General features: G+C 36.7%; 1 protein-coding gene across 19 annotated transcripts in view; it reads left to right on the forward strand.

The window, feature by feature from the left end:
• Positions 1-12,510, forward strand: part of TRPM3 (transient receptor potential cation channel subfamily M member 3) — a gene marked incomplete at its 3' end in the record, with an annotated part of 506,455 nt that overhangs the window by 268,682 nt on the left and 225,263 nt on the right. For 11 of the 19 annotated variants that reach the window (XM_079111999.1, XM_079112011.1, XM_079112015.1 and 8 more), the window contains exon 7: positions 11,850-11,924. The exons of the other annotated variants lie outside the window; for them this stretch is intronic. In XM_079111999.1, coding sequence (XP_078968125.1) covers positions 11,850-11,924 — 75 coding nt within the window. The remainder of the gene's footprint in view (positions 1-11,849; positions 11,925-12,510) is intronic. 19 annotated transcript variants of the gene reach the window in all.

Raw genomic sequence — 12,510 nt, forward strand, 5'->3', positions numbered from 1 at the left:
AGTGATAGGTCAAGGTAAATGTTTTATGGATAAAAGGAATAGAAAAGACTAGAAAACTGATCCAGAGGACAGCAAAGATCAAATGTAATAAAGTAATCTTATGTAATGAAGGTTTTGTTATCAATAGGAAAACTGAATTTTGTTATGATATTAGATAGAATGGGCAATTAGTTGTAATTGTTATGGAATTAGTGTTACCTAGTTAGGTTTTTACAGGCTGAATCATTAGTTTTCTTTAACCATCAGGTTAGGAATGAGAACTGAAATGCATAGAAGCAGGGAAACAAGGAATAAATTAAGGGTCTAGTTAAGTACTCAGTGATGAGGAAAAATGTGTCTAGTCAGGCAAAGTACGTCATTGTTCTAGGCCCAGGTGGTGGCTGGGTCAGTAGTCAATAGCATGGAAACAGAGCCGGGTGTGTAGTTGTGTAAGTTAAGCCTCCAAAGAAGATGTAAGTTGGAGTTAAAACACAGTCAGAGCTCTGTTAGTCAAATCTTATGCCTTGCAGACTACCCAGAAGAAAGGTGACCTTTTCTAATTAGTCATCCCAGGGAGGACACTTTTGTGATGTAATTTATGTACCTCAAGGGATGCCTTTCTCCAAAGCTTGCAGAGGTGCTGAATGTGTGAGTGGTCTGCAGAGGAGATCCAGGGATGCTCACGGTTAGTGGTCTGGCCTCAGTGAGGAACAGAGCTCAGCAGCCTGGACTGTGAAGAGTAGGCCATAGCATATGGTCAGGACATCAGGGATATTGGAAAACATGGCACCAGATGCTAATCTGTGGGTAGGAAGGGATACATCCTTTGTAGATACTAGGCCCTTGCTAACTTTTTGAGACAGGTGCCAACATATGGGCACATGACAGGTGGGGACCAGTCAGGGGTCTAAGGCATAAAGTACAGGTGAGGCTTGACCTGGGGACTTCATTGACTGTTTTTGGGGCATAAGAGAAACCTACAGGCTACCATTCAGTAATGTCATTAAATAATCAGAGGAGGGTTCCAGAAGCCAAGAGAGATTGAAGTCATAGGAAGTTAAAAGGTGCAGGGTAAGGAATTTGCCCATAAGCTGTAGTAAATGATGTCTGATTCAGCTCCTACCCCAGATCTATCCCTGAATGTAAGAGTGACAAGCAAACAACTTGCCCCAGTTTGCCTGAAACTGTCCCAGGTTTAGCACAGAGTGTCCCATGTCCCTAGGCACCCTGGGCCTTGGAAAAACTGAGATTATGGGTCACACAATGAGGGGCTCGTAAGAGTCTCATTGTACGTATTTCCCTCATCACTGTACTTAGTCCCCAAGGCAGGGAGGGGGCAACAAATCCTTAAGGTGTAAAGGTGATCCAGACTCACTGACAGAGGTCTCCAGTTATCAGCAAAGAAAAGGGTCCACAGAGAACATAGAACCCTTCAGAACAGAATTGAAATGATGGACAGAAAGTGGACCTGGTTGTAACACAAAACAGCCTGAAAATACAAACTCTTGATGTGATATCTAGAACGGTAATTCTACTTTCTAATCCTGACATTTTTTTCTTTATCTCATAATTACCAATAATGTGTTTCTTTCAAAAATTAAATCTTATGAGTTCTGTCTAAAAATACCATTTATATAGTGACCAATAGAGAAATTATTAGATTTTAGAAGAAATAGCACTTCTATGCAGAATATTGTCAAGATACATTTCCTTCCATTTTTTTCTTTAAATTCTGAAAAAATATATAAATAAATAAAAATCCCATCTACATTTTCATTTCTGACTTTAAAAGTTTAGGAAATCTAAAATACAACTGTGGAACTCGATTTCCTGAAAATTAGGCATAGCCACAATTACACTGTCCACCACCTCATACTTAGGATGGCCCCAGGACATCTGCACACATGAGGCACTTTCCTCATTAGAGTATCAGACCTTGATATTGAGTGGTGACCTTCATGTGGCAGTAACCTACTCATAAGTGTCTTTTTTTATATAAGTGACATAATCTTCTGGAGGGTACTTCCTTTAAATATAAAGTGAATCCCTCTCAGGATACCCATAAGCCCTTTCTCACCAACATGCCAATTATGAATAATAACATATTACAAGTGCCAAATGTTTTCCATTTTTCTCAACACTCTGGTATCCATTACCTCGTTCTCTCCCCTTCTTCCCCACTCATTCCTGCTATTGACAGTCAATAGGGAAGCATTGTCAGGGATTACTGATGGGATCTGCTTATAAAAAAGAATCCTGTTAGACATGAGCACTTACCTGCTTTAGAACACTATCTGCAACTTTTAAACTTCAAATTTAATATGCAAGGAACAATGCCAATCATTCCTTCCACAAATAAATATTTATTGAACTCATATGTACCAGTCATGGTTAAGGTCTGGAAAGCAACAGCAATAATTGTTTAATTCATTGAGCTTAAGTCAAAATAAACAGTAAAAAATAAGAAAATATGCTATGTCTGATAGAAAAAAAGTGCTATTAAGAAAAATCTCAAGGTATATGTCTATAAGCATGCATATGTATTTCAGAGGATCATTTACATCAGGTGATAGGAAGGGCCTCTCTGAAGAGGTGACATTGAAGTCAAGGCCTGACTGAAATGAGGGGACAACTGTGGAAAGAGCATTCCATGGACAGTGAAAGCAGGGACAGAAGTTCAAGTGTTCAGTGAAGAGCAGGAATCACTTGGCAAAAGTTTGAATTTTGTTGTAATGAGTTTGGATCTGGCAATTTATAGCATCTCCCTTAAAAAAAAAAAAAAAAAGGTCACCAAAGTTCCAATCTAGAGATTCAAAATGAGCAGTTGCTCTTAGCAAGCTACTGAAGTATTACAGGGGAAAGACAGTGGTTCGAATAAGGATGGAGGCAGAAGAGGTAAAAAAACAAGATTGGATTTAAGATATAAAATATATGTGGGCTGCTCCAGAAAGCAGCATCTCAGTACCTGATGAGGCTTTAAGACCCCATCATACGTTTTATAAACATTTTATTATTAAATTCCAAACATGCCAAAACTAGAACACATTATCATGGCCAGGGTATTGCTATGACTATTAGGAATACATACTACGTGCCAGGCATAGTACTGATAGTTGAAGTATAACCTATAACTATCACCTAGCCTTTCTATTCATCAACGAATGCTCACGTTTGTTTCCTCTATCTGTATGGCTACCAACTCCCTTCTCTGGAGAAATTAATGAAACCAAGACAGTGTATCATTTCATCCATACACATTTCAGTACCAAAGTATTTTTTTCAACTTGTGTTGGCCACACAGAGGCTCAATTTTACAAGTATCTCCTTAGCTCAGCGGTTATGTAACAACAAATATTGATCCAAGCATTCTTTAACAGATCTTTTAAAAAATAAGATACATTTCAGGAGCATCAAAACACAGAGAGGGTGATTTAGTTCTGGTTTACTTTGACAGAAGGGTATTGGTTTAAATGATTTGATGTATTTCAAAATGACTAGAGGAGTCTGAACTTTGCAATACATAAAAATGGTTAATGTTTGAAGACATAGAGATGATTACTCTGACTTGATTGCTATATGTTGTATATATGTGTTGAATTAATGATAACATGCCAAAAAGATGTAAAAATATTGATTCAAAATATGTGCTAAACTTATCTTAAAAGTGTGATGATCATCTTTTCTAGTATCCAATTATACTCTCAGCTGACCAAAAACCATTTAAAACAAATACTAACATTACAATTCTTAAAAATGAAGGTTAGAAAAAACCCCAGCAATTTTGATTTGCTTCTAACATTTTGAAAGCAAGAATATATCTTTAGGGGAAAAAGGTAGTTTTTGCCTAGTGTAAGTTCTATAAACTGACAGAGGCAAGTGGACCCAGAAAATTAGATCATCACGTCTCTGTGACCCCAGACAAGTTATTTTATTTTTCTTTGATTTTTGTTTCTGCGAGAACAGGACTGATAATTCCTCTCAGTCTTATGAACAAGTCAACTTATGAACTTCCATGTGGAAGTTCAGGACATTGGTTCCCTTCCTTCCTTCTCAGTGGTGCCTGGTCCCCCAGGGGACACCATCGGACTGTCATGGGTTCTACCCTGAGACCCTGACCTCTCACCTGAAGCCCAGAGTCCAGGGTGTTCATTAAAACATCTTCACTAGGTTGATTTACAGCCTAATTCTGGTATTTAAGAATCCACAACCCCTGTAGTTACAGAGAAGTCCCCAAGGGAAAACGGAGGCTGAAAATCATACCCTGGCACTTATCATCAAGTGTCTATTAACACTGCTTATTAAAGAGTACTTGATCAAAATTTCATGGTCATTGCAGTGATAACCAGAAAACTAGCTTTTTCTATACTGTTAAAAATATATTCCAAGTAGCAGTTGTCACTCCAGTCTGAGTAAACAGTGTGATAGAGAAACAAACTTTACTTGGAGATTTGGACTCTTAGTGTTTACACGTAACAGGAAACATCAGTGGGATTGCTTGTATTCTACTCGTTGCAGGTGTCAAAATTGTGGCTGAATGTTTTAGTCCATCTTAAAAGTTAAGATTTAGTCCAGTATTAGATTTTCTTCTTATAATTTATCACCTTATTCAAAAGGGACATTGCACACATTTTGGACTGTTTAAGGTATTGGTTATTTGTAATCACCTGTCATTTCGATTTGGCCAGATGGAAATTTGACTTGGATTGCACATCTAATTATATTGGAAACATCAACTGCACATTCCTTTAAGAGACTAGAGTCTTCTATCTCTATACTTGAAGAGGAACTCTGTGACAAACTACATCCGCTCTAAGAGATTATTTCTCCAAGCAGACCTTACAGATAGATATTTTTTGTGATGTTAGTTGATGGGGGTGCCTGGATAGGCTTGGATTTCCAGAGCCAGTGCTTTTACCACCTTCAAGGTTTGCTCGGAAGACACTTAGATGCTATTCTTTCTTTGCCCCAGAGTAACATCTGACATTTAAGTGTGGTCTCTCCTGATGAGGCCACCTACAATACTTTCCTCTAAAGCAGATTAAAATGAGCTTGGCATTTATTTCCAAGTAAACAAGCAGCAGGAATGATTGCAGAATTCATAAAATACAATCAAAGTTGGTATTTGAGCATATTGGAATTTAGAACTCTGTGGAAAAAATATTTTATCATGAAGTTCCCAAACCAGCATCTATTCATATGATTATATGCTATTCACACAAACTAACAAAAACAATGATAATAATGGTTCCCTGTAGGACAGAATGCCAACCCTAATAAGTTATTGAGGAGGGGGGGGCAGGGAAATGGGGAGTAAGTATTCCCCCTTTCCTTGGAGATGTGTGATATGTGAATATGGTGAACATGCTGGTACAAAAGGTAAGTCAGCAAAGTCCATTTGGCTAAATTAAACTGGACTTTAAATTGGTATGTGTTTGAGAGATTGCACACACAGAGACACACCAATGTAAAGCATTTTGTTGCAGTGAGATTTCTACAGTCACAAATAAGTATTTATGGCTGTATCATTTATATTCTGGTTCCTTCTCCGTATTTCTTGGTGATAATTCTGAAACATAACGGTAATATAGTTCTTAACTAGAGAGTCTTGGCTTCCCATAGGATGCATTTAGAAATATGAAAGAGGACTTAGGGTTATGATTTCTGGTGCTTATTAATGGCATCTTTAAGAGGAAGCAGGAATGTCAACATTCTACCATATGCAAGACATTTTCACCTGAAGAACTGCCTCACCCATACACCAAGAGCATCCCTTAGGGAACACTACTTGGAGTATATCCACACTAGAGATTTATGTAAAAGAAACATCACTTCTTTCACAGTGGCAGTAAGATTCAGAATACTTGATAACCTTCAAAGACTCTGATACCCTAAACTTAAAGCACAAGCTGGATGTCAGCTCTGATACTTCCTTCAGATCCTAATATCGCTCGCTGTTGGGAAGTTCTTCCTGACTTCGTTGGTGCTGAATATTGAAACTGTTATTTCTAGGGTGAAAACCAAAGTCGTCTACATTAGAGCTCTCAGCATATTTGAAAACTGTAGATGGACTTGAATTAACCCTTTTGCTGAAATGACTGTCAAGGAGTTCTTTTTCATTTGAAGAGACACACTGACCTGCTTACCAGGTAGAATTAACTTATAAAGTAAATCAGATCAGAATTTCCAATTCAGTGGCACCCATTTTTAGCACCACGGCTTTGTATATTTTGGGCTCAGGGCATCTAGGAATGTGTTCAAGGAATTTTCCTGTCAGTCCTGGATTCTCAGAGAAATCCTGCAGTGCACAGTTATTAGCTAATGTGGGAGAAGAGACAAGGGTCCAGAAATTCTGTTGCTTTACCCATGGGCCCCGGAGGGAGAAGGAGAATCTAATCCCGAGACAACATTGCCAAGGGACTATTTTAGTAAATCAAGATTCTAACAGAATGGAGTTTGAAAATGCTAATTTTTGATCTACAAATTACTGAGATTTATTTTGGATGTAAGAGACAGGGTAGGAATATAAATCTTGAGTGAATGAATAAATTCATGAAGTAAAACACCATGAGGCATTGTTTTTCAAAAATTTACATTCCATTTCTAGAATATGTTATTCATTTCCCTGGACTATAGTAAACCTCTGGTCTGTATTAGCATTTTCCTATTGTTAAATTATGACACCTACTTACCCTAAAACTTTGACATAGATTAAAGAGCACCATTAACATCCTCAATAGAGTTATATGTGTCATTGATCCAGCCTTATTTTTTTTTTTTTATTTTAGTTTGTGATTCAGTCAAACCCAAATGGTAGATTTATAGACGGTTGGGGTTTCCCTTTTACCTTGGAGAGTTAAAGGAAAAAAAAATTAGGAGTATGAATTGCCTTACAGATTTAACAAAGCCATAAGCAAGAACTTTGCAAATAAATTTCACCTTTTCTCTCTGGGTACTCTATTTGTCCAACAATTTCTTTGTTTTATTTTGGTCTAGTATTTTTTTTTTAATCACTGTATCATACATGTTGAATATTCCTGTTTCAAATGCTTGTAACTGAAATGTTTTAGATTTGGGAATATTTTGGATGTACAATTTTCAGATTAGGGATATTCAACCTAAACCAAATTGTTACTTTTGTATGCACACTAGCCAAGTTCCTATAAAAATATTTACAAATAACATTGGAAAATAAATAATTTTAAAATACAAATGACTAAGTGAAGAAAATATTAGTAACTATGACAATGGGATAATTTCCATTATATGCAAAGAGTATCTACAAATCAGAAAAGAAAAAAATGTGAGAAGCCGTTTGGAAAAATGGATCACATATACCAAAATGATCTTCACAAGAAAGAAAATAAAAATGCTCAACTTCATTTGACAGTGAAATTTTTTAACCTATCAAACTGGCAAAAACCAAAGGTTGAAAATATCTAATGTCAATATATATGGAAATATGTACCCATTTTTGGTAAATATAGACAACAACATTTGAAAGATAGTTTTGCTACCTCTGTCAAATTTTAAACGTGCATGCCCTTGAGTCCTATAATTTTGCATCTAGGAATTTATTCCCTGTATATTTAAAATATTATATTTATAGTAACAAAATGGAAATAACCCAATGATTCATCAATAGTTCAAGTTATATGTAGATGTATAGTGAAATATTCTGAACTTAAGAATAATGCAAATGCTTTAGACTTGCAGAAAGAGGTTTTTTTTTTTTTCTTTAGTTAAAAGTCTATTGAAGGACTGGGGTTATGGCTCAGTGGTAGAGTGCTTGCCTAGCATGTGTGAGGCACTGGGTTCAATTCTCAGCATCACATACAAATAAATAAGTAAAATAAAGGTCCATCAACAACTAATAAAAATATTTTAAAAGTCTATTGAATAACAATACAACTGTATTAAACATAAATGTATAATCACATTTTTGTTTTCTTCAAAACCATATAGAAATATATTTATATGCTTGAACAAATAATATTTATAGTGAGACTTAGGTTGCAGGAGGGAAGATAAGAAATGACACTCTTTACATCTTCAAAAACTTCTTCATGACTTTTAAAGTGAAAAGGCCTTACTTTTGTAAGAGGACAAATCTTTGGAAGTAGTCAGGCTGTCATTTAGTGTGTGAGTTTGGGGTCTTCCTCCCATAAGTATGTGTTTCTTTTTTAAAAAAATTTTAATTTTATTGTGCATAAAGTTTTACAAAATAATGCTGTAAGTCACGTGTCGTAAAGTAGTACTACAGTAAGACAAATTAACATCCCATCATGTTACACAATTACCCATTTTCCTTCTGTGACAAGAATAGACATAATCTACTCATTTAGTAAAAATCCTGAATTCAGCACAATATTAGCTATAGTCCTCATGTTGTATGTTGGACATTAGATCTTTCAACTTCTCAATCTACCAAGGTATCCTCTGACTTACCCATCCCCATTTCCTTTTCCCACCCAGACTCAGGGGTGGCCCCTATCATTCTTGACCTATAGATAAGGAACCTGTCCTGCTGTGTTCAACATACAACGTTCAGCAATCTTCTGGCAATTCTTCCCTCCTAATAAAAAGTCAAGTCAGGAAATGTAAGGGCAGAGAGACTGGGTAAGGACACTGAACAATATTCTCAAATAACTATAAAGAATAGGTATACAAATTATGAGACAGATATCGTGCTTAAATTGGATAATGGCTGACACTAGCACCTCTTTGAAGCTGGTGAATGACAAGACAGCCTGAATTTACTCACAATCCTTATCCACTACCAGTAAGCTTAAAATACCCTATGTTTATGTCCCTACCATGAGAACAATCTAGTGCAGCTGAAATTGTTCTTCTTCCCTTGGTCAAGCTCCTAGGCACCCCAAAGTCCAGCTCCCTCTCTCCATTATGGTGCAGCCCACTCAACAGCTGTTTCATGTTGAGCATTGTCTGTATGCTCACTGCAAAAAAGTGTCTCCAGGACACTCTTTACTTAACTATATTTTTAAGACATTACCTTTGCAGGCAAAATATATATCGATTTCTTAAGTCTTTCAAAATGTGGTTAAAACAAGAACTTGAAATCTTAAATAGTGATTGCTCTCTCTGTTATATTTCTCCTTAACAATATTTCTTTGGGGCTCTTTCTTTAGAAGTATTTGCTTGTGTGCCTACAATATACAAAGCACTGTAGGGGTTACAAGATAAATAGGACATAGTTGTGGACTCGAAGAACTTAGTTTTACAAGTAAGTTAACAATGACTGGTAATTTCTGAGCGCTATCCTAAATAATTTACAAGCAATATCTGATTTAATGGTAACACTGAACCTGAAGCAGGTACCTCTTTTTCCCATTTATCAATAAGTAAACAAAGAGATCAAGTAATATACGCAAGTTGAGATTGCTAGTAAGTGGAAAACCCAAGAAGTCTATGTCTAAGCCCATACCTGGACTGCTCTGCTCTATGGTCTCTGTGTATGTAAAGATATGCATTATAGACCAGCAAGTGTTAAAAGTCTCTTAGTCATACAAAGTACAATGGTAATTCAAACATTTCTGGGTAGAAAATTCATGGGAGTCCCTTGTCAGAGGGATTTCAAGTAAGATTTGACAGGCAGAATGGGGGAATGGATTGCCAGTCACACTAGTAGAAGCTTCCAACAACCAGAAATTTAGTCTACTGCATGTAGTCTAAACTTACTCTACTTTTGTTAATTTTTTTAATCTTCTGTCAGCATAAGCAAAATTTCAGCTACAAGCATGAATAAAGAGGACACATGAACTAGCGTTCTCTTTCAGGAAATAGAACCATCAAAATCATAAGGGAAAGATATACATATTTCATTGTCTCCTTTTGCTTATGCTGACAGATTCCTGTTGTGGGGGGGGGGTGCTAAAGCAGAATACAGGATCAAAATGAACAGCAGAAAGTATGTGTTTATAATTTTTTTTGTCTAGTTCATAGCTTTAATTTTGCAAATAGGAAAGTTGCTTGGAAAAGGTCAAGTCTCCTGTCTGTGTTCATGCAGTGAATTTACTTGAACCTGAACTGTAAACTCCTAGTCTGATATTCTTTGTTCAGCCTCTTGTTACTACCTTAATTTGGGTGGCACTTTCTTACTCTTTGGTATAACCCCTTAAGAATTCAGATTCTCCAGCAACCAATAGAAGTAGGATATGTGGATCATCAACCTTATTTCATTGAAAAATCTTTAGCACCGTTTTCCATTTTCTCTACTATGTCTTGAAGGGCAATTAAGGAACTATCAAGACAACCATGGACATAATCAATACATACATGTGACCTAGACATTTCCATTTTTAACGTTGCCACTAATATTACCCTGATTGATCTTCACTAAAATGTCATTTAAACTTCCATCCATTAGGATTTGATAACTGGGGGTAAAAATAAACAAAATACCAATATGCTGTTCACTTTGCAGGAAAGATGTTACTAAACCAGTTTTTTTTTTTTCTTTGCTCAGTTCCATTAACAAATGCTTGTGCTTTATTTCCAAGAGGGTTTGTGTGGTTGCTGTTTATTCGAAGTTTTGCTAAGAGTATTTAGCAAGTGGTCTAATTGCCATACACAGTTGTAGAGCAGCCTGGGGGATGAGTTTGCAAGCTGAATCTGTGTTCTTAGAAACAGGCTAATTAGGAACTTTCTGGAAAACGTACAATAGTTACTCTTCGTGTATTATTTTATGAATTATAGGGAAACCAGAAGAACCAACCCTTACATTCTTTGGTTTGAGGGATATTGCTTTATGCTTTTCCCAATAAGTGCATTCTTATGAGTGGGTAACTCTGCCAGCTTATGGGTACTGGGAAATGACCAAGTGGATACCATGCCTCTACCCACCACCCAAACACTACCTCCCAACAACTGCACTGGTTGAGGCTGCTCTCAGAGTCTGACTTGATCCTAGGAAGTTAGGACCAAAAGCCCTAACTTGAGGATCTGGAGTCCTCCCTAAATGCTCTTTCCAGGAAAGGGACAAAAAGGCAGCAGAAAAAGCACTACTCACACCCATGGCAATTCTCCTCCAAGGCCTGGTTTTGAAGATGCTTCCTGAGCCATCTCACCTAAAGGTAGCTTGTTTAGTAAGCTGGCAACTCCAGAAATATGATGTTGCCATTGCCTTTCTCTCTCAGTTTGGTATAGAACAACCAAATCGGTAGGAAACCCATGTATACTGAAATGACTTTGATGACCTTATACAGTTCAATATACATATGACTATATCTGAATCTTGACCAACGAAGAGAGTAGAAAGCAGGGAACCAGTTCAATAAATGATATTTATGTTGAATGACACATTGACATTTGTCTCAGTTCTTTAAAAAGCAATAGATTAGCCTCTGAAAGGTATTTTTTTAGGTCATATATAGTTAATCATTTAAGAATAGAACACTTATTTCTCCAGAAATCAGAAAAATGCTTTTTAAAAAGAGAAGGGATGAATCTAGATCCTGTTCAGAAAGACATAGAACTGGAAGATGCATAATTCTCATAATTAATAAAACAGCAACTAACATTTCTTAAGAATTTACTAAGTGCCAGGCATTGCTATAAGCACTTACCATACATTCATCTTAACTCTCTCACAACCCCTAAGCTGAAACAGAGTCATGAAGGATACTTCCTCCAGTGAAGGGAATGTTGATTGCGGGGAATGGTGGGTGTTGATTTTAACAATCTGTTTAGTTTTGATTTTAAGAAAGGCTATGTGATACTTGCACAGGTCTGAATGTGCTCTGTGAGTTGCTGTCTCACATATAAAATGTATACAAATTGGGTAAGCCTGCTTTAATAAAATGTGTCTCCAACCAGTGGGTTGTAGAAATTTCAAGGATTTTATTTTTTGACAGGATGCCTGCCGTTTTTCTCTCTTGATTCCCGCTTGTTTTATTCATTTTGGGGTAGTTGCCAATTAGACCCCATTGGTAAGTATAATTAATAGACAACTTGAATTTCCTCTTAAATCCCAGCCAAGAAAATTAACCATAGAAGCCTTCATTTCCATTAAAAACTCCTAACATTATCACGTCCTATGACTGCTGTTTTTCTTTATCTCTTCTAAGACATCCAACCACATCAGAGACTAGTGACTCCTCATGATTTATCATTCTAAAGTTGCCATAGGAGAGCTTGGCAGCCCTGCTAGGATATTACCAGAGGAAGTAAGCATTTGTGTATGTTATAGGCATTCTGCAGAGCACTTTCCTATATGTTATCTCTTTTAAAACATTCTAAAATTTTTCAAGTCGGAATTGTCTTCCCTTCTTGTAGTTGACAAAATGGCAGCTCAAAGAGATTATGTCCTCATCTTAAATCCATTTAGTGAGGCATCTAGGTGCAAAACAAGACCTTGTATGAATCCCAAACCCTGTTCCTTCCATCCACGTAGGAAAGCATTATCTCATTGGCAAAGATCCCTCAATTTTTTTTTTTATGTTGAATACCTGATGGTAATCATTTCATTCAATAACCAGTGGAGCACCAACTGTGCCAGACATGGGTCAGGCATTG

Source organism: Sciurus vulgaris, assembly GCF_902686455.1.
Source record: "Sciurus vulgaris genome assembly, chromosome: 15".
Taxonomy (NCBI): domain Eukaryota; kingdom Metazoa; phylum Chordata; class Mammalia; order Rodentia; family Sciuridae; genus Sciurus; species Sciurus vulgaris.